The sequence below is a fragment of the Pinus tabuliformis genome, chromosome 6 (assembly GCF_031772625.1).
Source record: "Pinus tabuliformis cultivar Carrire ecotype Pingquan chromosome 6, CPIR1, whole genome shotgun sequence".
NCBI classification, from domain to species: Eukaryota; Viridiplantae; Streptophyta; class Pinopsida; order Pinales; family Pinaceae; genus Pinus; species Pinus tabuliformis.
In genome coordinates, this window is record NC_142292.1 from 1,573,407,200 (window position 1) to 1,573,433,313 (window position 26,114).

At 37.0% G+C, this 26,114-nt stretch overlaps 1 protein-coding gene across 2 annotated transcripts in view; it reads left to right on the forward strand.

Moving 5' to 3' along the window:
• The window catches only part of LOC149264800 (S-adenosyl-L-methionine-dependent methyltransferases superfamily protein), a 367,999-nt gene that overhangs the window by 238,816 nt on the left and 103,069 nt on the right, over positions 1–26,114 (forward strand). For both annotated transcript variants that reach the window (XM_089428875.1, XM_089428867.1), the window contains exon 10: positions 1,173–1,446. In XM_089428875.1, coding sequence (XP_089285001.1) covers positions 1,173–1,446 — 274 coding nt within the window. The remainder of the gene's footprint in view (positions 1–1,172; positions 1,447–26,114) is intronic.

Consider the following 26,114-nt stretch of genomic DNA (forward strand, 5'->3'; position numbering starts at 1 on the left):
AACAAGGTCACGGCCAAGACCCTACTTTCTTCCAAGTTACCCCATAATCCATGGCAATATACCCAAATACAAACACGCATAAGCTCCCGATTGCAAAGTGAATAAAGTACCTTTTGATTAGAAGCCCACCTTCCAACATGTGCTCTTGGCAAATGGGCGAGGAAACATATGATTGATGCAGGTGGCAAACATTTGCATGGCACGTCACATCAGCTACTAGGCGCTCTTAGTGGCTGCCGGCTGCCAGCTGGAAGAGATGTATAGGAGAAAACTTTCTCCTAGGGGTCACCCACTTTTGTTGAGTTACATGCAACATTAGTAATAATTTTTTTTCTCTCTCCACTATTATGTGTAAATATACAAGGACCCTACTTTCCTATAATTGAAAGAAAATCAAGGTAGCAACACCATTTTTATTTCATCAACACCAATGATAAAAGTGGCAGCATTGGCATTTCATCAACACCAATGATAAAAGTGGCAGCATTGGCACTAGCTCAAATCATCAAACTATCTACTTAGAAAGACCAACACTTCACTTCTTTTGCTTGAGTGGGGCATCGAAGAATAGTGGAGGGCTAGATGTTAGTTAGCCCAATTTTTTTCTCTGTGTGAAATATTGCTATTAATTCAAGTTTAGTCTTTTAAGTGTTAGTCCCTCTTTAGAAGGTCCTCATTGGTCAATGTGGAGAGTTGCCTCCCCAACTCTTTACATATGACCATTATGTGTTTAAGAGGTACACACCCCCCAGCCATTTATAGTAGTGATATCATCATTATTACAAGGAACATTGCTAGAGTTTTGCTGGATACATCCATTTGGTTGGTAGGCTATACATATGTGGGTAAATTGTTGTATTATGTAAATAACACTCTTATGCTTTGTGTTCTCATAAATAATGCTTCTTTTGCTCTCCTATTGATCCAAGTCACGTGTGCACATGTTCACACTTTGTCTGATTTTTATTACAGTACATTCCATGGGATATCACCAAAAAGTAGCTGTTTTACATGGAACTTGTGCAGAGGAAAAGGGTAGCATATGATTTATCATTAGATATTTAGATAATGAAGTTGGCGACCAAAAATGGAAATAGAAATTACATAACTGATTAGCATTGTCCTTGAAAGGTCTCATTATGTTCCATTCACCTTGAAATGTTCTTTTGTAGGTTGATTCTCCTCTCACGGGTAAAATTATTGTTGAAGATGTGATATTTTCAGAGAAGAATGGAAATGGTAATCTTTTGCCAGAGAATGAGACTTTTCGTCGACTTCTATTTGAAAGAACTGCTGGTTTGGTTCAGTCTGAAGCATTACTCAAAAACACAGAAAATCCCAATAAAATTATGGGGAAACAAATGATTGATGAAGCTATCCGTCATTCTAGATCTAGAAAGAAAAAGAATCGTACTGGTAGGAGCTCAGATTCATCCATAATGCAAGGTAAGGTCATTGATTTAATGATTTAAGATTTGTGCTTTGCAGCAGAAGATAAATCATAAAACAAGTCTGAACAAATAATATTACATAATGCAATCACGAAAGTTAACAACCTAGATTTATTTTGTCTGAAAGTGTTTTCTGAAAAAATTCTGACATAGAGAATAATGCATTATCCTCATGACCTTATGTGGGTGCATTATTAATTGTTTTAGTCACCGTCTAGATCTCTGGAATGTTATCTCATTTGCAGCACGTTTTCACGTCTTTGCTGCAGGTGCTCCATCCTTTTCTCATTTCTCTGTTCACCTCGACTTTCCTCTCAAAGCACAATACTAATATTCTTGCTAAAATCCTCTGTATTTTTGACAAAATATTTTGGATTTCTGTTTCATTATTGTTATTTTGTGAGGTTATGGGGAACAATTTCTTTCCCATCTGTAACTGTTGGAAAAACTTGAAACAAAAGAACTAAAATATTCAACAAATGTAGATATTGTGTCTTTATTAAAATTAATGTAATTATTACATTATGATTAACAGACTTTAGTTTGTGTGTTTAGTAGATCTACCAAACTCTTATAAACACTAAAATTAATATTAAATTTAGGTTATTATGCCATTTTATTAAAGAGTCTTAACTTAATTTACTAATAATAGGTTGGGTCACCTAGTCATTAATTGTGACCCTTATAATTGTTAGAAAACGTAACTAGGTTCGGTCTTCATAATTGTCAATGTATATTTTATGTAAAAGACATAAAGAAGTAAAAGAAAATTTGGTATTATTATTTAAGACTAGGCATGCATTTCATGCCCCTAGGTTTATTGAAATTGTACGAGTCAAAGTCCCATTTGGGCTATCTGTAAAGAAAAATAAATATTTTATTTTTGTGAAAAGAGTCAATTTGTACCCTTAAGGCCAAGTCGGTCCTCAAGATGATCAGGTCGGCCTGCCCATAAGACGCGACTTTTCGGACGCACTAAATACTATATATTGGCCAACATGCTCCTCATTTTGGACAAGACTTCGCTGTTCTTCTGTGGCAAGGTATACGAGCCTACTGAGACTAGAGATGCGAGTTTCTCTTGTGGAAAAATTCTGAAAGATGCAATTTTTTTGTGGAAAATAACTGTGAATTTCCTGAGGGCTAATGGAGTAATGGAATTGTATTCATGTGGAAACATTACCAAGATGAAGACATACTTTCTAAGTCTCTGAAGATTCTCTTATGGATAGAATGGAGGGCTGACTTGGTGCTTGTGGAGAGATTGGTGTTTGGTCTTGGGTCTTGGATTTCTTTTTTTGATATGATTCTATAAGAAGAGAGTTTTTCTGGGTTTTCCTTTTAGAGGGGTTTTGCACCGGCTTGGAGTCTACATCCTTGTGTTCTTTTGTTTTCTGTGATCTTCATGTTCTTGTGTTAGGGTAATTGCTTGATGAAAGAAGAAAGACACAATAATAATAATGCCAACAAACACACAAGTAGTTATCATGTAATGAGAAATCATCAATAATTGATAAGCCTCCCAATTTCACAACATGGTATCAGAGCTAAGGTTTGAAGAAGGAGGCTTGAAGATCACACTGTTGGTTTCTAGTCTATGAAGGATCTCTTTCTGTGTGGCTTATTTGACGGATTTTTGTGGTTTGCTGTAGCTTTTGTGGATTGATTCTGGGCTTGCTATGGACTCTAATCCCAGAATTTTCTGTGTATCTATACAATGACATTGTCATCCTCTGTGGCATTATATTTGCTATCATAGTTTAGTGATCAGCACTACAGTACTACAGTAATCTGATGGTTCATTGGTTCGATGGCTAGTGACTTGTGTTGAAATTTCTCATTCTGACACGTTAGAAATCCCTTACTGCATTATCTGGTTTAATTTCTCCTACTTGTTCATTCCATTAACAAGTTATTTATAAATATAAATACTGAAATAAACACAAATGCAACCTTAACTCATATGCATATTAGCGACTAAAATACTGAGACAAACACACAAGGGACATTGTTATTTTTGGACAATCGTACTTGGAAAAACCCAATGCGGGAAAACCGGTGCAACAGATATAAGGGTTTTATTATTATGCAGTTTTTGAATACATCTACGGTCCCAGAATTGGCTCACCCATCAGAGAATGCCCTCGATAGTAGTACCTGTCCTTGAAGACAAATATTCTGGCTGATTAATCACTGGATGAACGATCCCACAACAACAATTGAAACTCCTTAGTTGGACAATGAAAGCTACTCCAAGGTTCTCTACTGCTCTGCCTCACTCTGCAGGGACTGCGTCACCCTTCCCGGCTCACCAGCGCTCAGTTTTCCCCACGAAAATCTCTCGGCGCTGCCTCTTGGCCATGTGTCAGCTCTGGTAGCCTCTGTGCATCTACTGAAGCGTCTGCGTCAGCTCCTTGTCTCTCTGCATTAGCCATCAAACCCTTTGGGTCACCCATGCTGGCCTCTTCAGCCTCTGCGTAGCTCCCAGTTGCCTTTGTGTCAGCCTCTCCAGGCTCTGTGCTGTCTCTTTGGCACTGTCTCTGCCTTCTGCTATGTATTCTCGGCCTCATGCCGAACTACCCCTCGCTACAACAAATCACTGGTTCGATTCTCTTAGCAAACCTTGCTCCGGAAAATTGAACTGACTGATCAATTTGGTGTATCTCCAACTGACCCTCAAGCCTCCTCTTATACTTTTCCTGTTGAGTCTTCAACGACCGAGATTAAGTCTCTAATCAACGACTAAGGTTAGATTTGGTTTGATCCATGTCATTTAGAACATTCTCACCCAGTTTTATATTAATATCCATTAATATTTTAATTTTTCCTAAGTTTAGACTTAGGAACCCCATTAAAAATATTAATTATTATAATATCTCTCTAACTGGGTGGAATTTCCCTAAACCATTTCTGGGTCTTGGAGATCTTATGTGCCTTAGCCTCTCCACCAATTTTCAGAGCTAGAGCACATCCGATGCTACCACAAATCAACAACTTGTATTTGTTATATCTATGAATTGTTTCCCTTCACAGTGGCTCAAACATCTCACAATTTCTATGGCTTACATTACTTCTTGTGAATGTCACTATATATCTGTTGAAGTAACTCAATTACATTACATTGAGTGAAGGTTCACATCTGTTAAGATTCGTCATTATACCTGTGGTCGATCAGTTTTTAGCCTTCGTCATTATCCATTATCGCTGAGAATGGTGTGCACTATTCAGGTATGGCTCAGATCCTTTTTATATGTCCCACATCATCTTCTAAAATCACGTTTGTGTCAAGCTCGCATACTTTTGGTATATCTCGTTGATGGCTTGGATCTATTAGACATTCACCGTATACTATTCCTTGGCTTGTTGTGGCTCAGAGATATTACTTTGTGATAGCTCGTTTCTTGTACACTGACTCACATCTACATTAACAGATGCTTGTTTCTTATGATTTTCATTGCTCTGCAACTTGTATTATGTACAAATGGATTGCTTACATGGCATCATGAATTGGCTTTGTTTTACTAAATAAAATTACAACGTGGCTCGTAGATGGCCCACACCTCTTTGAAGTATGCTATATTCTCTAGGTGATGGCTCCTATGTGGCATGAATTACACTCTGTGACACATCTCAGACTCTGTGGCATCACTATGGGACTCTACATCAAATTAAACGAAACACTGGGCATATAAATGATCTCTTTATCAAGATTTGCTCGGTGTTTTCAATGACTTATTCAAGCTTGCTATATATAATCTGTGGAGTGGCATCACCTGTGGTCACTTTGCTATATATCTCATTACAATGGCTAATTCAATGGTTCACAGTTTTGGGGTATGACATTTACAATGGTTTGAATTGATTATCTCTATGTCACAGTGGGATTGTATTAGACAGTGCAAATGCTTATACTGTATTCAGTAGCATCGAACATTGCTATGATATAGTTGCAATTTTTGTGGTATCGAATTGTTAATGATTTCATTATGGTCTCACTCTATGCTCTGAGGCATCTATGTAAAAGAAGTTACAATGATTGGGTGGCCTAATGTGGCAGTGATTTAAAGACAACAATGACAGTGAGTGAGAGAGATGGCATTAACACGTTAGTTAATCTTGGCATATCAAGTGACCTAGTAAGACAATGATATATTTGGAAGTATGACGATCTAAGTTATAGAAACCATTTTGATTCTGACTAACCAAGAAATGTGACAATGATCCTAATTCAAGACAACAATCTTAAATGGTAATGAAATATGGAAAACGTGACAGATATACATACCCTTGTACTTTGGGCAGTGGGACAACAAATAACCTCAACAAGACATTGTTGGAGCAATGATGGATGGCTTGACAACAATTGATAATAATGATCAACAGATAGGATTTTGAATGAAAGTAGTATGCTAATATGGCGTATCCTAACTTGAAGATCGAAGCTCTATATATGGATAAGTTATCCTTGCAACAACAGGCAACCATGTTATATAATAAGGAAAAAAAGAATGACATCAATGAAGCCAACTTGAAGCAAGTTGTCCATGGTTAGATCTCTGCAAAAGAAGAGGTATAGTAAGGTCGTAGAGGTATGTACAATTTTACGGGTCAAGATTTTCTAGGGTTTTTCATTTTATGTTCCTTTGCATTTTTTGAAAAACTTAAGAATTTAAGGTTTGTAGGCCTTACAAACTTGTGAAGTCTTGAAGACTCGTGGTATTTAGGGTTTCTAAACCCTAGTTTAGATTGAAGTAACCCCATGAGCAAAAATCCTAAGCCTAATTAATTGTTCCCTCTAAGGAAACCCTAGATCTTGGGAAATGGTATTTAGGGATTGCAGGGATAAATGTAGATTTGATATAAAAACCCTAGTTTTGAAAGACAAAACCCTAGGACTGGGTCTCTTCACTGAAAATACTAACCCTAATAATGGTCAGATCAAGGAATATCTAGGGTTTGTAACTAGAACCCTAGAAGTACACTTTTGGGAAATCTTAGAAACCCTAGATTGACATGATTGACATTATGCCATTGTCTTTGTATATTTTGCTTGGCTGTACTTGCTAATGAGAACTGCAGGCACATAATGAAGTTTGTTAAAATTGTGGAAAGGATGGAAGAACAAAGTAAAGCAAGACCTGTGCTTGATGCTGATTCATTGATAATGATGAGCATGATGGAAAGAGGGAGATATAGGGACCCTGATGATATTGAAGCTTCTAGATGATTAGTTCATTCTAGGAACACATTGATGATTGAAAGACGAAGAAAAACCTTATTGCAATATGAAGATAAAACATGCAAAGGAATGTTGACTTCAGAGGGAGCAAATAACAAAATTTGACTTGACACTCTGACTAGAGAATATTACATTTTAGTAACTCTAGTATTGATGATCTTCTTGGATATGACTTGGCTCCTTGGTAAGACATATTACAAAGACATGTGAAGAGGCTAGAAGGAGAGCATGCTAAATGATGTTGTACTGATAATTGTTTGATTTGATTTGAAAGCACATGGATTCAGTGAAAAACACTTTTGATGACTTGGAAAAGCTTAAAAAATAATTGATATTGAAAAGCTGATATGAATATTTGAATAATATGAGGCAGAACTATGTTATAAAAGGCATGTGCTAGCAACTGTGAGGAAGCTCGACTCCTTGAAAATGACAAATGAACCATTTGATGACATTGTTGTTTGATTGTTGACAAGATTCAAGAAGTTCGAAGTTTGATATGACATGATGCTATTAGGACTCGAGAAACCTTGCCATGAAAATAGAATGAGAAAGAATCTAGTCGAAGCTTAGGAGTGATGTAACATGAAAAAAGAGCCCTACAACTACAACAATATCTCCACAGAAGAACAAGTAGCTGATATATTGACGAAGTATGAGACCAAGCAAGGATTGTGTTGATGTCTCCCTGATTGAGAGGGAGTGATGGTGGACACCATATTCTCCATAGGTGTCAATGTGTCATGCACTAGGCTAGGATAACCGCCATACCTCTAGTGTATGGCACTGGGAGGGAGAATGGAGGATTGGATAAACATCTGGGACTGGTACTCCTTGAGGAATTGGAATGCAAGATAGTACGTAGTCCCATGAACTAACACTCTTTGAGGATTGGACAGGGTATCTAAGACAAGTGTGGTTGAGGAGGACCATTATTCTTTGAGGATTGGGAATCCAAGATAAGAATAGTCCTGGAAGGATATACTTGATGAACATTTAGATGACGTATGTGCCTTGAGAGGCTATGGTGGTGTCCATATGTATGCCTCCCAACATTATGCTCTAATTTTTGGAGACTTGGAGCTTGTTAGTCAAGGCCTTACTATGTTTCTATTTGGCAATGTTGGTTATGATGTTGATGCTTAAAAATGGCTTATCAATCCGACTCTTCTTATGAGAATATTTCAATTTGAGAATACCCTTTCAACGGTTGTGGAATTATGAATACCTCCTTAGTTAAGAGGGAGTGTTAGAAAATGTAACTAGGTTTAGTCTTCACAATGTTACTTGGGAGCGGGAGCGGAAGCGGGAGCGGGAGCGACCATTTTCAGAAGCTCCGGTTTGGGAGCGAATCCCGGAGCGATTTTTTAAAATATATATATTTTTTATTTTTTTAATTTTTGATACATATATGTCAACAAAAACATGTAGAATGATGAATTAGATATAAAAAACATAAAAAAGCATAGATTGAACCATATAACAACAATCATCTAGAAGTTATAGTCTTCATCAACCACGTCCGCAAGTTAGTAACATAGTAACATACAACATATTGAGTCTCATGATTCATCAATCTTAAAGTTTCAAGCTTTCAAAATTCAATATATAACATTTATCATCATTGATCACCAAAGTTGTACTTGTAAGCTAAGTGTAACCATTACAACAAATAATATCTAAATAATTGTCGATGTATATTTTATGTAAAAGACAAAAAAGAAGAAAAGGAAAATTTATTATTATTTTAGACTAGGCATGCATTTCACGCCCCTAGGTTTATTGAAATTGTCATGAGTCAAAGTCCCATTTGGGATCTTTGTAAAGAAAAGGGAAACATTTTAGTTTTGTGAAAAGAGTCAAATTGTACCCTCAAGACCAAGTCGATTCTTTAGATGATCAGGTTGGTTTGCCCAAAGGACGTGAATTTTCGGACACACGAAACACTGTATATTGGACAACATGCTCCTAATTTTGGACAAGACTTTGCTGTTCTTCTGTGGCAAGGTATGCAAGCTTATTGAGGCTAGAGATGTGAGTTTCTCCTGTGGAATAATTATGGAAAGACGCGAATTTCTTGTGCAAAATAACTGTAAATTTCCTGGTGTAATGAAGGAGTAAAGGAATTGTATTCTTGTGGAAACATTACGAGTCTATGAAGATTCTCTTATGGATAGAATGGAGGGATAACTTGGTGCCTATGGAGAGATTGGTTTTTGTTCTTGGGTCTTGGATTTCTCACTTTGATGTGATTCTATAAAATGAGGGTTTTTATGGTTTTTCCCCTTTTGAGGGGTTTTACGTTGGCTTGGAGCCTAAATCCTTGTGTTCCCTTGTTCTCTATGATCTTCATGTTCTTGTGTTATGGTAATTGCTTGTTGAAAGAAGAAAGTCACACAAATAATTATCATGTAATGAGAAATCATCACTAATTGATAAGCCTCCCAATTTCTCAACTCTAACATCAACTTATTTTCATGTTACTATTTCCCACCCCACCTTCCCATACATGAAAACCAAACTTTACCACCTCCCCACCATTACTACAAAGGCTCAAAAATGCTTACAAATAAGTTAATAACTCCTGAAACAACAATTATGAAAATTGACCAGATAACTACAACTATTCGAAGAACATATATGAGTTCGATTCCATCCACCAAGACATATAACCAACTGTGATGCTGGCTTTTTTTCTTGGTAGGTAGACTTGGTACACGTCTCCATTATTTGTTGTGCAACAAACAAAGGATTATCTATTTCTTTCCTCTTTCAAAATATTTGGAATCATCCATTGGTATTACATCATGCTGGCCATCACACTCATGTTGAAGGTAAAATTCACCTCAACAACCATCTATATAGTGCAATCCCTTCTAAAGTTTCATGTCTAAAGGTTGGTTCTAAGAGATTAGACTTTCAAGAAAACGGTAATAACGAGTACTCACCATCAATTTAAAAACCACCCTATTCTACTTCTCCACTATCATTTTACTTCTTACACCCTTCTTCTTTCATTTCCCTTCAAATAAATCAACAACACAAGTTCTACAATTCTAGGCAATGTGACTTGACTGTTGAAATTCGAATGCAAGGTAGAATTTCTTAACATGATAATTACTTGTGACTATGATGCAGGAGCATCTGGACTTAGCCAACAATGTGAAGGTTTGTTCACATGTTGTGGCTAAATGAGATGAATTTCACTAACGTGAGTGGTCAAAAGTCAGTTTTAACCGAGAGGGTTGGATCTCTCAAGAAAATGATCTGTATTTCATTATTGTAATAGTTAGGAAATTGTCTTATTTTAGATTAAGGGATAAGTTGTTAGCATAGGTGTGTAATGGAGCTTGAAAATAGAGATTGAGTTGTTAGAATGATTAAAATAGAAGATTGAGTTGTTAACAGAGGTAGAATAGGGATTCGACTCATATAATGAAAGAAATTGTAATGGAAAGGGATTGGCAGAGATGATAGAGGATTGAGTGAAGCGAGAGTGGAGTGATAGAGAGGATTCCAAGATTGAAATAGGGGTCTTTTATTTGCTGTAATCAAGCCAAAGGGCCGAGACTCTGTAACCATTATCGTATTGAATAATTGATGCCGTGTGCAATTATGTGTCGATTCATTGAAAACTCTTGTTTTGCCTCTGTTTATTTACATTAAGAACAAATTAAGCATTTTTCTCTGTTTCATGCTTTAAGTTATAAATTTAGCGTTCAAAGGATAATTGCGGTCCTTAGTGTTAATAACAGTGGTTGAAGCCCACATTAATCCCAGTCGTCGATCTAAGTCCAAACAATGGTGCGATATCATGCTGACTGTTGGATTATCCCACATCGCATCGCAATATTCATTTGCAAGGGGACAAACCTTAGACCTTAACGAAATGCGATGTGCGATCGCCGATTTATCGCATCACAATATTCCATTGGCAAGTGAATAGACCTCAGGCCTTAAGACCATGTGATGTGCGATCGCCGATCCATCGCATCACAAATATTTCATTTATAATTGAATGAGCCTCGAGCATTAGGGAAGTGCGATATGCGATGGGTGATGCGATCGCTGATTAATTCACATCGCAATGTTTCATGTGGAAGTACCGGGCCCTAAGCACTTGCCTTTGCGATTTGCGATTGCGATATGTTGTGGACCGTCAGATCAATTGTGTTATGATCTACGGTGTACCACCAAGCGGTTCTATTATAAAGTGAAATATCAGTTGTCGGGCTTATATAAAAGAGATTAGAGCGCACAACGAAAGGCCTAAATATAAAGGGAAAAGGAACGTGGGATTGATTGTTGATAATTTCTAAAACAATTGAATTCCCACGTCAGACTATATATATGTTTTTATTTAGCATTATCCTACTTCAATTATGTCATGAAGCAATTATGGAGATCACAGTGCACAAAAGACAATAAACATCAAAAGTTGCCCAATGCCGGGGAAAAAACCACAAGGGGAAAACCCAACAACCCTTTCATTATAGATTCTTCATCAACAAGAGAAATCCAAGTCAAACTAACTAGTGATCCAAGTGTCAAGGCAACACTCCATACTCTGCCATGTTCTGTCCACAAGATAGTTAACCAATCTGCTTCTTGCCTGTCCTTTAGATGCCTCGTCTGATAGGGATAGGTAGCTCATATTTTACAAAAATGGTAGCCTTCTTGTAGCTCACATTACATAGAGATAGTAGCTCACATCACATAGAGATTGGTGTCTTCCTGTAACTTGGATCACACATAGATTGGTGTCTTCTAGTAACTCGCATCACAAAGTTGACGTGTCTCTTGTAACTCACATTCATAGAGATAGAAGGTGCCACAAAAAAATTTCTTTTTGTGCTTTAGATTCCATGCCACAGACCTAAATTGGTTTCCATAGAAGAGACCCAAATTGATTGCCAATGGTGGATTAAATGTGGCACTATATAGTTGTTCCTTCATTCGAAAAGGTGCCTCAAATAGCAGAGCTGACTTGATGGTTAGGAGGGTCGACTTGACAAATTAGAGGGACTAATGACACTTAAAAAATTCAAATTTTGCTTCTCTTACAAGGGTCATGAAGAACATCCCCTTTTACATTTTCTTTTGACCAAAACAAAGCATGAACATTTTGACAATAAAAATAATAATAATAATTTTTCTTCTTTTTCTTTTTTTCATAAAATACATATTGATACAAGTACAATTACAATTATGAAGATTAACCATAGCTACATACTTCAACACTCCCTCTTAGCTAGGGGGTATTCATAATGACTCATCAGGTTATTCTCAAGTTGAAGACTTCTATATGGAAGGATGCAGATTGATAAGCGTCAATGATGATAATATATTCATAACCAACATTGTCAAAATACCGAGGCCTTGACAAGTAAGCTCTATCTCTCCACTATATTAGGGCACAATGCTAGGAGGCATTCAATAGGACACCACGTCGCCTCTCCAAGGAACATACTACACCAAGGTTCACCAAAGTATGTCCTTATAGGACCGAAATCCATTGTCACAAGAATTGACACAAGGAAATGTCGGTCCTTTGGACCATCCTTATACTAGATCAATGTACTTGACTTAAGGTTGTTAGTCCTAGTCATAATACAGATCTCAAGAATGTCGATCCTTGATGCTTATCCAATCCACTATTCTCCCTATTTGTGTTAATGTACTAGACTTACAACTATTTGTCCTGGCCATAGACATGATACATGGAGAACAAGGTGTCCATACTCACTCCCTCTCAATCGTAGGAGGAGATAACTACTAGACCAAGCTTGTGGCGGAAGTACTCATACCTCCCTTACAAGAGATACTTGTTCGTCCATGGAGATCTTGTTTGTAGCTTCATGGCTTCTATTTGCACCATACTGTCGAAAAGTGCTTCGACCTATCATGAAAAACTAGGTTCCCTAACATTCTTTATGATTGAATCCAGCAGGTCGTCAAATAGTCCATCAAAATTTTTATGGAGCCAAACTACATTATAGTTAATTGTACAATCTACAATATCTTCTGCTTCCGCAATGCAACAAAATCCTACTTCATGCTCTTCCAAGAAACCATACCAGATTCTAACCATCAATATTATCTCTATTCATCATCAACACTTCCAATCCAATCATTGTACCCTTAATTCCCAAGTTATAGTGTAAGATCAAATTCTACTTCAAGCTCCCTCTCAAATCAATATTTCTTCCTTTGACTCATGAGTCCTTTTCCAAAGTATGAGGTCTTCTTCAATCATGAGTCTCCTTCAAAAATATGGGTTCTCCTTCTTACTAGGAGAATGTTCTTGCTTTCATGCCATCATTAGGTGCATGCATACTTCAAATTTCTCTCTCTTTTTGCATTCACATAATTCAGGAAAGTCCTTGTATTTTGGTACGTTCTTTCATTACCTTCTTCTTGTTGCCAAGGCCTAGGAAAGCCTTGTCATTGACTGGCAATCTTCACTAGGAGGCCATGAAAGAAAAATACAATTAAGCAAACTATATATAGACAAGAGACCATTCAAGGTAAAGACAACAACAACAGTGGTAAACAAAGAGGAGGGTTTATAGAATAGTTATCTCTTGAGAAAAATCAACTACCTCTTAATCCTGGTCCTTTTGTAATATTTTACCATCCTTGTGCTTACATTAGCATGATGTCATATCTGTCATTTTCAAGAGCTAGGAATTCTACTCACAACATAAATGATTAGTCCTAGGGATTTCTTAGTTCATACTTTTGCTAGGGTTTACAAACCCTAGATGCCTCAAAATCTAGAAACCTGAAAACCTACCATCTTCTAGATTTACAAGTTCTACATGTAAACTAATATGTTAGCCATAAACCCTAGAAATGCCAAAAGTTTAATTTTGTATGCATGGATCTGAATATTCAATAAGGGCATCATCTATCAATTTTGATTATGTCTTTATCCTCAAGAGAGAGGATACAAACCCTCATACTGCATTAGATATCAACCATATATAAATGAAATTTCTTCATAGTAGATCTAGCAATGTGATCGACAAGGTCTTTTAAGAGCACACATCTTATCTTGGATGAACTTAGAAGACATTGGATGCAAAAGAACTTTAACATAGATCTATGCCTAGTTCTTGAGAAATGAAAACAAGATTTATATGTACCTCTTGAGAAACTTTACCTGTATTCCTTGAATATGGTGCCAAATCACAAATTCTTGAGACTGCTTGCAATTCTACTAGGATGCCATATACCACACAAAAAATATACTTTTAGGAACTTATCTTGTCACAGAGGAGCAATGCTTTAGGTTTCTCTATCTTCCACAAAGATGTTGCTCGAAATCTTGCCTAGAACCTTCAAATCTTTCCTCAACCTTGGAGACCATAGACTTCTTATTTAGTTTCATTGCGATGACTAATTCAATAGTAAACTTGAAACATTTTGCCATAGAAATTATTGAGTCAGACTTGTCTCTATAGGTATAGTATATTTTTGGTCTTGAACTTTGTCATTCTTCCATCACAATTAACTTGGACTTGTTTCAAACTCGTCGCTTGTTGTACCACTCAATTTAGACTTTTGATCTGGTTTCACATAGGCCTCAGTTATTCCTATTTGCACAAAGATGAATCTCAGGGGATGCGGCCTAGTAAGATATATCGCAAATAACTTGCCTTTTTCACAAAGAAATATTTCAGGGATCTCGACCCTATATATAGAAGTTAACTTTTAGGGATCTTGGCCCTATACTTAGAAATTAGCCTTAGGGATCCCAACCCTAAAACATAGAGAATTAGCCTTAGGGATCTTGGCCCTAAACTATAGATATTAGCCTTAGAGATTTCAGCCCTTTAGCACAAAGAAGACTACCACAAATTTTGGATTTATGCTACTAAACTTATGCTTTAGACTTGCGTACCAAATTATAGATTCTTTGTACTGATCCACAAAAGATAAATCACAAAGGGACTTGTATAGGATTTGGCGTTCCTTTGTTGCTAGAGCTAGCAAGTATTCTATTGATTTTCATCCTTATACTCTTTGTATCCTTTGCTTGAACAGAGATAAATGTGTATAGGATGGTATGAGAAGGCTTCAATTTGAACATAGACCATGCTCTTATGCCACAAAGAATTGTAATTCATTAGAAGCTTTGATCTTAGAGAATAAAATCAGGACTTGAAGATTTTATAACTTTGACCTTCTTGTAGCTTCAAGACTGCCTTCTAATCTAGCTCTGACACCATGTTGAAATTCGAATGCAAGGTAGAATTTCTTAACTTGATATATATATATATATATATATATATATATGTTTTTATTTAGCATTTTCTTACCTCAATTATGCCATCAAGCAATTATACATTTAATTATGGAGATCACAGTGCACAAAAGGCAGTAGGCACTAGAAGTTAGGCCAGAGGCTAGGGAAAAACCCACAAGGGGAAAACCCAACAATCCTTTCTTTATATATTCTTTATCAACAAGAGAAATCCAAGTGAAACTAACCAGTGATCCAAGTGCGAAGGTAACCCTCCAAACTATACCATGTTATGTCCACAAGATAGTTAACCAATTTTCTTCTTGCTTGTCCTTTAGATGCCTCATCTGACAGAGATAGGTAGCTCATATTTTACAAAAATGGTAGCCTTCCTATAGCTCACATTACACAGAGATTGGTGTCTTCTTGTAGCGTGCATCATGCAAAGATTGGTGTCTTCCTGTAACTCGCATCACAAACATGGTATGTCTCTTGTAACTTGCATTCACAGAGATGGAAGGTGCCACAAAAAACTCGCTTTATGTGCCTCAAATTTCATGGCAAAAATTCAAATTTCTTTCCATAAAAGAGACCCAAATTGGATGCCAAATGGCGGAGGATAGGTGCCAATATATAGTTGTTCTTTCATCTGAAAAGGTGCCTCAAATAGCAGATCCAACTTAATGGTTAGGAAGGCTGACTTGACAAATTGGAGGGACTAATGTCACTTAAAAAATTCAAATTTTGCTTCATTTACAAGGGTCAGGAAGAACATGCCCTTTTACATTTTTGTTTGACCAAAACAAAGCATGAAGAACATGCTTGACAATAAAAATAATAATAATATTTTTTCTTCTTTTTGTTTCTACATAAAATACATATTGATTCAAGCACAATGACAATAATGAAGACTGACCATAGCTACATACTTCAACATTGACCTCCCACAACGATAATATATTCTTTCATTGTTTGTGCTGGCTTCCTGAAATACTAACTTCTAAAATATGTGAAGATATTTGGCTAAATGTCCTAAATAATAAAATAATAATATATTTGTAATGTCACATCCTAGCTAGACACCAAATTGATGTATTGCACATCCTTGTTCATGGGATAAGGGCCGTCCTCCATGCAGTAATTTGTGTGCTTAGTGATTCCTCAGAATAACATGCTAGAAACAACAATAATTTTGTTTTTCTCAAGTACAATGATAATAGATAATTTTATGATGACCGACCATGGCTACAATTTCAACATGATTAAATCAGTTTAGAGTCCCTGAAATGGAACGAAAATGAAAAATGAAAACAAGGCAAATAAGGTGTGTACCTCTTAAAGCCAAATCTAATGCTAAATAATGATGCATCCCTTCCATCTGTTTTCCTATGGCTGGTTGATAATCTTTCTGGTTTGATTCTCTATTTAAATTTTACTATTAATTTCTTAAAGTTAATGCTGATATTTACCTTATATGTATGATTTTCTTATACTAATATTTAAACTATATTTATAAATAATAAATATGCCATCTATATATATATATATATATATACAGCATATATATAGAAGGTAAATAGCAAGACTAAGTTATTTTTTCTAGCATTTAAAGTGAAAACATGGCCCCCCATTTTAGCTGGTTTCACAATGTTCTCAAATTCCTAGGACCTTACATGGAAAAGGTTTTTACATTCAGGTATTTTTTCCAATTTTAGCAGCATTAAGAGCTTTTTAGAATTTCAGAATTTCAGCATTATATGGATGATACCAGTGCAATCTTAGTCTTTTACATCTCGTGGGTGGGTGGTTGTAAGAGTGCAACATGACAAGCACGTGTGTGATTGCTTTGTATTGATGAGGATGTTGAAATATGTTCTTATTTTGATTTGAAGTTATAGTGATTTGTTGTTGTATGATATTTTTTTAACCCTTTTTGACTCTAGAGGCCAGTTACAACCCCAATGTCTATATGTATTTGGTTGAAATATGTATCTCAATCAATGCCATTTTGGTATACTCACCCTTATATGGTATATATATGAGAAGACTTTGTATATTTGGCGTCTTGGATTTACAGTGAGTGTGTGTGTGTATTCCATACGAGGAATAAACATATTTTTGTCCTTGAGGGACTATCATATAACAAGGCTCAAACCCATTTCAAGCAATACTTATTATGAACCCATCATGTCACATGCAGGAACTGAACCCGAGGTGGGGAGTGCAACCATTTCTCCCAACCATTTGAGCTACATCTAGTTGACTATATATATATATATGAAATGTAAATATATAAATAATAATAACAATAATAACAACAATTTTTTTTTCTCTTGATTACATTTTGCATTGTACCCTCCCTCCGAGCTACTATGATCTTGCTTTCTCCCTTTGCCTTCTCCATTGATGGCCCCTCCGGAGTTTGATCAGGAGGGGGTTCGGCCAGCTCAGGTGACCCCTTTTGATGCCGCTGCTCTGACTTTCTCCAACGTTATCTCCTCTCATGGAGCTCCCCGTGAAAGCTCGTCTATCTTCAAGTTCCTCAAAAGGATGGAGGATATTCTTGAAATCGATTTGCCACGTCTATGCCTCACTGAGCTGCTCTCTCTGGCTAAGCGAGGCTTGGCTGGTCAGTGTATTAGCCCCTTGCCTTCTCCAAAGACGGTTCAGAAATGGGTGGAAAGAAACTGGGCTGCAACAACCCAAGGTCAAATCTCAATACACTTTTGTGGAAGGGGATATTTCACCTTCTATTTCAAATCTAAGGAAGACCGCGACCTGATCTTCAGAAATGGACCCTATTTCATGGATACTAGAGGGTCTATATCTGAGTAGATGGAATCCATATTTTGACCCTGAACTTGATGTTACCCAACGCAGTTCCGGTCTCGGTCCGTCTTCCTCATCTTCCCCTTCATTGCTGGGGAGATGACTCAATAAGAGCTATTGGCAATGCATTTGGGAAATACATTGATAAAAGTGATCCAATAGAAAACATGCATGCTTGTGCTCGAATTTGCGTGGAATTTGACCTAGGCAAAGGACTTCCAACGCTGTGAATATCAAGGTTGACAATTGGGCTCACATTCAACAACTGGACTACGAGCAACTCCCTTTCAAATGCAAGGGATGTCATGAATATGGTCATTTTGCAAATAGATGTTCAAAAGGAGAAGCAGACAAACCAACTGAAACACAAGAAACCCAATGGGAAACAACAAAATGTAAAAAATTTGGAAATAAATCTTCAAAATCCACTGCTCTTTCCCTCTCGGTCCCCCCTCCTCATGTTGCTCCCTCTCTCCTCTTTGCTATCCTAGCCTTCAGGCTCCAACCCTTTTGCTTCATTGGCCTCTCCTTCGGACTTCCCTCCTGCTTGTGATGATGTTGTTCTAGAACAACTCATTTCTGATCCCTCTCCTTCTTCCCCCTCTTCCTCTCCTCCTGCTCCCTCCTGCCCCACTCCTTTCCCTCTCCTAGCCTCTTCTTGTCCCCCTTCGAGCTCCCTTGTCCCTCTTTTGAAAGGATTCTAACTATAAATAAATCCAAAGAAATGATTGCTCCTCCTGAGAATCTAAAAAAATTGGAAGAAAATCAAATAAGGAATTTCGAGATGAAGCAGCACAAAAAGACATGGCAATGGGTACTCAACAACCATTGGATACGTACATCGACAAAGGAGTAGGAGTCAAGGAAATGCCAAATTAGACATTGAGAGGAAAGGGATCCTCTGCCCCATCATATAGTAAATAATGAATCTAGTCTCCTGGAATTATAGAGGTCTTGGGCACGCCTCAAAAGTAAATGCAGCAAAAGATCTTATGAAAACTGAAAGTCCTGATATCCTTCTGCTTTAGGAGACCAAGTTAATAGAGCAAGAAATGATTTCAATAATTCAAAAAATAAAGTATTTTGAAGGTGTAGCAATAAGTGCAAGAGGAGCTTCTGGAGGAATCTACACAATGTGGAATCAAACTTCTCGGGATCAAATTTGCGCGCACAAGGAACAACATTGGATCAAAACATAAATTAAAAACAAAATCTCAGGGAAACAAATCATTATTTTCAAGCTCTACGCCCCATCCCACTTTAGAGATAAGGAAATATGCTGGCAATCCTTAGCAGATCAGTTAGAATCAGAAGATAATAGAAGCATAATAGTTGGAGGTGACTTCAACTTGGTTAAGAATGTAGAAGAAAATCGTGGAGGCTTTTCCCTGCCAGATCCATATAGAGATAAGCTCAAGAATATAATGAAGTTTAGAATTTAATGGATATCATTCCAAAGAACAAAAAATTCACCTGGAGTAACAGAGGAATAGGCCCAGACAATATAAAGGAAAGACTGGACAAATTCCTAATTGATGTCAGCGTCATCCCTGGTTCCGATCCTGTGACATAATTTTCTTTTTCATTTGCAACTCTTACCATAAGCCTATATCTCTAAACTTCAGTGAATATATAAATTTGGGTCCTCTCCCATTTTGCTATATTCCCTTGTGGTCCTCCATCGACAAGGTCAGGCAATTGGTAGCATCAACGTGGAAACTCATTATAAATGGTTCTCTAGGCTATATTTGGGAAACCAAGTTAAAGAAGACCAGGAACGCTCTCATAGAATGGGCCAGACCCCATTACAAAGTGCCAAAGCAAAAGAATGTTTAACTCCAATTAGAGTTGGATCAAGTGCAAGAAAATATGGAAACAAGAGAGATCGCAAAAGAAATGCAATTCAAAGAAAAATAGCTCTATTGGGAAATCTATAAAACCAATAGGAAAGAGGGGGAATCCTAGAGAATCAAATCCAGGAATTTATGGATTCAACCGAATGACAAGAATACCGTCTTCTTTCATAACCTTACCAAAATGTGAAGTGTAAAGAATCGCATTGAGATAATAATGGGAAAAGGGAACTCTGAAATCAAAGGGTAGGAAGAAATTAAAGAGGAGGCACACCATCATTTTAAAAGATTATTAACAGCTGAGGAAGAGGCCAACAATTATGAAGACTTCATAAGACACATCCCAAATTTAGTTTCTGATGAGGCAAATGCAACTCTTTTTAAACCTGTTGAGGAAGAGGAACCAAAAAATGCGACATGGAATCTCCATCCTGACAAAGCGCTAGGGCCGAATGGCTTCACTATTGCATTTTATTGCTCGTCCTCGGAACTCATCAAAAAATATTTAGTTAAGATGATTCATTGGGTTCACTGAAAGAGAAAAATTGGAGGCAATACAAACTCAACCTTCCTAGCCCTAATCCCAAAAGAAACTAGTCCTATCTCCTTTAATCTGTTTAGATCCATATCCTTGTGTAATGCCTACAAGATCATAACTAAGATTATGGCAAATCAACTCAAACTCCTCCCGCCATTCTTGATTTCTAAAAATCAAGGTGGCTTCGTCCCAAATCGGCAAATTGTTGACAATATCCTACTAGTCCAAGAAGCTATTCACTCTAGCCTTCCAAATTTTGAGCAGGGGTTCATCTTGAAGCTAGACATGGCCAATGCCTTTTGATAGAGTTAGCCACTCCTTCCATCTCACTGTCCTTCACAAACTTGGCTTTGCAAAAGACTTCATCGACCTCACAAAAGCATGTATTCATGGGCCCTGGATTGCTCCCTTAATCAATGGAAGACTTGGAAAATTCTTTCAGAGCTCCATGTTATGAATAAAACATATATAAAATAATATAAACAATAATAACAGTAAATAATGATTAAATAGTTAGTAATTACTTAATGAAGAGTTATCTCCCTAAGGACATGACCGTTGGTGAAGAGGTATTTTCCTAGGGTATATAAGCAGGCCCTCACGCTCATTATAATAATTTCACCTCTCATCAATTCTTTTATATAATATTCAATATACAATTACTGCCCTACATTGGATGCCTTTGTCTCAGTGTTTTAAAAAACGGCTGAGTCATTAATGACTCGACCGAGTTGATCCGAGTCACACATTTTTTTTTTGAAACGGCCTAATAACCAGTTCGGTTGACCGAGTCATGGTTGACTTGGTCGAGTTACTGCATGACTCGACTGAGTCGGTCATGACTCTGTCAACTCGGCCGAGTCACTGACTGCAGCTTGTAACCCCAAAAAAAGTGCGATTTCTCATATTTTATTTTTAATTTTTAAGTGTTAGCTGATTGATGGGGACTCCAATGTGTTTTATAAATTAGTTAAATGTAATTTGGGGTCCATTCCCCCCTCCCAAACCCTATATAACACACTCAAATGCTCTCATTCTCTCACAACCATCTCATGCATTTGAGTGAGAGTTAGTGAGCAGTTCTTGAGTTTGTTTTTGGAGCAGCAGTGAGGAGTCTTGGGCAAGCATTGTAGCTAGAGTGAGGAGCTTCTTGGGTAGCCATTTGGAGCAACATTGAGGAGTTGATTCTTGGAGCAAGCTTGAGGAGGCATTTTGTGTTTGGAGGTATTTTTTTCACCTCTACAAATTTGTTTTTGCTTATTAAATCTTAGGTGCATATCTAGAAAGCCTTGAGACTGTTTTTTGTGAAAGAAATGAACATTGAATCAATGTTTGTTTGTTTGTTTTTTTGTTTTTTATCAGATTGTTTGCTTTCATTTCCTAGTCAAAAAATGGCACCTAGAGCGAGAGATCCTGCTTGGGCATATGTTGAAATGGTTGATAGTCAAATGCAATGCAAATTTTGCCATAGGAAAATTAAGGAAGGTCCTGGGGGCATTAATAGGCTGAAACAACACTTGGCGGGGATTAGAGGCCAAATTACTCCATGTGCCTCACCAGAAATTGGGGAGATTAGGAAGAAATTGTTGGCCAGCTTTGAGAAGTTTAAAGAAGATAAGACTAGGCAAAGAGAGTTAGAGGCTGAAATTGGGAGGAAGAGGGAGATACAAAAAATGATGGCTACCAACCCCAATTATGATTTTGAGGGTTCTTCCTCTATCCCTCATACTGATGCATCCAACCCTTTCCGATATGTTCCTCCCTCTTTTGGTTCTGTTCAAGATAAGGGAAAGGGTGATATGGCTATCAAAAGTTATTTCACTCCCTCCTCTCCATCAGATGCACATGGTCCTCAACTTAGTAAAAGTCAAATGCAGCCCACTTTAGATGACCATTGGAAGAAAGAATTGAGTGAGAATGCTTGTGAGTACATAGATAGATGGTGGTATGATGCTGATATCCCCTTCAATGCTTCCCGTTCACCATATTATGAGCCTATGTTTAATGCCATACACACTGATGGAAAAGGCTTCAAAGGCTCTACTATGCATGAGATAAAGGGGTATCGTTTGCAGAAATAAATTGACTCCGTTAATGAGTATTTGAAAGATTTCAAGGACTCATGGGCAAAAACAGGATGTACCATCATGTCAGATGGATGGACTGATCAAAGAAATCGTACCATCATAAACTTTCTTGTCTTCTGCCCACGGGGAACCATGTTTTTAAAATCAGTTGATGCATCTGATAAGGTAAAAGATGAGCAATTGTTGTTTTAGCGATTGGATTAGGTTGTTGAGGAGGTGGGGGTGGCTAATGTCTGAAACAACAATTGCTCATCTTTGTTCATTACATTGGTATCAGAGCATATCGCTAAAGTATATGAACTTTGTTCTTTACACTCCAGGGGTCTTAAGCAAGGCTGCCCTATTTCTCCCTTCCTCTGCATTATAATGGCTGCATCTCTAAGTAGGAAGCTAGAACACAACAAGCAAAGTGGGCGTATCACTGGGATCTATTATAGTCAATGTGGAAAAAGTCGAAGTCGGGATTAAATCAGCAAGGGTCCAAAAGTTGAAAAAAGTCATTAAAGTCGGGAGTTTTTTGAAAAAGTCGGCAAAATAAAAAAAATACAAAAATATTCATTTTTTAAGAAATCTGGACTTTTTCAATAAAATATTGACTTTTTCAATAAAATCTTGATTAAAAAAAAATTAAAAAATTGTTAAAGAAACTACCTCATTCACGATTTTTTGGAAAAAGTCCCGATTTAATCTCGACTTTTTCGATTTAATCCCGACTTTTTCAACTGGGAAAGAATTGGCAAAAAATCGGCCAATTTAATCGGCTAGCCAAAAAAATCGCGTTTTGGGGATTTAATCCTAATTTTTTCCTGACTTTTTCCACATTTACAGTAGAGGAGTCAAAAGCATGAATCACTCTCTATTTACCACCGACACCTTGTTCATTGGTGGAGCCTCCTGCACTATTGCCAGAAGATTTAAAGTCATCTTGGATCGATTTTTGGAGGCTTTAGGTGGTCTTCTAAATATTGCAAATAACATGTTTGGATGGAATACCCCTATTCGAACTCTTCAACGCATTTCTCAAATCTTTGGTATCCCTTTCAAATCAAATTGGTCTCATTTCAAGCATTTAGGATTACCAATTTCAAAAGGTATTATGAAGGTTGAGATCTGGACAAAGACTATAGACAAAATGAAGAAGAAAATGCAGAATTGGGGAATGCAATGGCTTAATTTGGCTGGGAGGATAACCTTGATTAAATCAATTCTCTCCTCCCTCCCCTTATATCAATACCCAATTATTCAAGCTCCAACCATAGTTTTAAAACTCTGACTCCGATTCAGAACCGATCGAGGGTTGACTCTGACTCTGACTCCAACTCGGCCTAGTAAAAAATACATTAAATATTTATTTTTTTAAGTAAAAACGTAATTTTAAAGGTTTTCATTCATGTTTCCAAACTCAAAGCATTTGAATATAGAGAGAAGACAACATATGATCAAAGTATGCTCATGAATATATCTATTATATCAAAATGGTACCTAGTTCATTGTCAAATACATGTAATATAGAGAGATCAGAACAAAAACACATAACCAAGGAGGTTCTAAATGGCCTTTAGAACAAAACATCACTAGTCACTAGTCACTACTGGTAGAGAAGCCAATGTCATCTGGCTTAGACTCTGAATCAGAGTCAGATGGGGAAACCCATGGCTCCTCCTCCTCATTAAGATCTCCAACTATAACTGTAGAAGTAGTAGCACTAGCAGGCACAACAACTATACATTGAGATAGACGAGCTATGCTCCTGCCTCGTGCTCGAGTAGAGGAAGTATCTGCAACTAGAGGACTTTGGGTTGGGCCTGGTACTAGTGGATTTGCATTTAACTGAACATTATGTTTAGGTAATGCCTCCATCTCTAAATCCAAATGAAGACCAATATCCTCATCAGGGTCAAACTCTACTACTTGACTCTCCACTACCCAATCTGATGTTGGATCAATATCTTCCAACACAATGGGATCTATATCGGGTCTTTTGTTCAGCGAATGGTTGCATCTTAGTCAAAGGTTGTATTGGACGTAGATTAGATCATTTAACCATTTTTGTTCCAAACGGTTTCTCTTCTTCATGTGAATCCTCTCAAAGATAGACCAATTGTGCTGACACCAAGAAGCACTACAAGTTTGACTCAAAATACGGATTGCAAACTTCTGTAATTGAGGATAATGGCTACCAAATGCCTCCCACCATTGTGCTGCAAAACCATAGTTGTGTAGTGAGTTAGCTCAACAAATTATATCCAACTTTCAAATTATAAACAGTTTAACGAAATAAGAATTTGAAAATTGAACTTGTTTACCTGGCTCATTTGCTTCCCTGGCAATCCTTGCTAGGTTCTTGCCAAAGGTGGCTCTATTGAAACAAGTGATATGTTAGTGTATCTCAAGTTGGTCACTCTCCTTAGGGACCATGCGCTCAAAGCACTCAATCAATCCATCTCTAATCTCCGTAGTTAAAGCTTCTGCCTCCAGAGCTTTAATGATACCTTGGGTTCAGAAAAACCTAGTTGCATGTAGAGGGCGATGGAATTGATTGTTCCATCTTTGATCAATGATTTCCCAAATAAGCCCTTACTTAGCCACTCTATCCTTGTATGCTGCCTTTATTTGCTCCTTTGCTTGATCCATAGCCTCATAAATGAAACCCATAGCCAATCTCTCCCCATCTGCCAACCGCAACACCTTAACTAGTGGCCCAACAACCTTCACAATCTTTGCGGCCTTTTTCCAAAATATTTCTTCATGAACTTTCTTTCCCACATATTTTCCATTCTGTTTGTGAGCCCATTGAAATTTATTCCATTATTCACTGGAAAGCACCCTCTGCAAGTTTCTATGTTGGGAAAGCATAGATGAAGTGAACAAAGTTCCTTCTGTAAATTAATTACTCCAAAAGACTTGGGATATAAATATATCCATAAGGATATTATATATTAAATATGTGAATAAGAATGAGAATGATAATGATGATGAATTACAATGAGAATGAGAGGCTTGCTTTTATATCAGGCAAGTGTCTCTTCATAAAGATTCATGTCTCAATTAGACATGCCTCTTCAACGTAGTTACTACTTAACTAATAATTGTTTATGCTTATTATCATTTATATTACTTTACATTATTTATATATGTTTTATATTATTATATTGCCTTCTTCTTCAAAAAGCTTTGTCCTCAAAGCTTGTCGATGAAAAAGGCTTGATCTCTTTTTCTGCTTCGAAAGTCTTTGTGTCTTGGAACAGTCATCTTTGTCGATACAAGCTGATGTCATCTTCTTAGTGACAAACAAAATTGTCGCACTAAGAAGGGATCAGACCATCGTAAATTAATCTTCTGTATAATATTCTGATCACTGGAATTTTGTAATGACTTGGCACCATAAGACGAGATTGATTTTACGTCATTCTTTGAAACATCAATTTGTTGTTTCTGTTCTGAATGGTCCCGATACGTAGATTGGTTGAGTTGTCTATTCTCACGATTTGGATGTCGATAGGGAACTTTTTTGGTTTGACTTTCCCTTATTGGGCATGTGGCAATTTTTATATTTTCTTCTGGCGAAGACATTGTTGAGTTGGTTATGGAACATTCACTTAGGATGTTCATTGTTTGAACTGCAACATCTACGTGTGTCGTTTCTTAATTGATTTGTCTTCTTGAGTTGTCATATTCATTGGATCGGTATTTGTTGTTTTGTCATCAACTTGAATTCCTACATTTGATGCTTCCTTCTTGATAAGTTGTTGTACCTGGTTTTCTAACGACTTCTTATCCTTTTTAAGTTTCTTAATTTGCGTCAGCAATTTTTCACTATGGTTTTTAAGTCGGGAAACTTTTTCATTTTTATCAACAGTAATTTTATT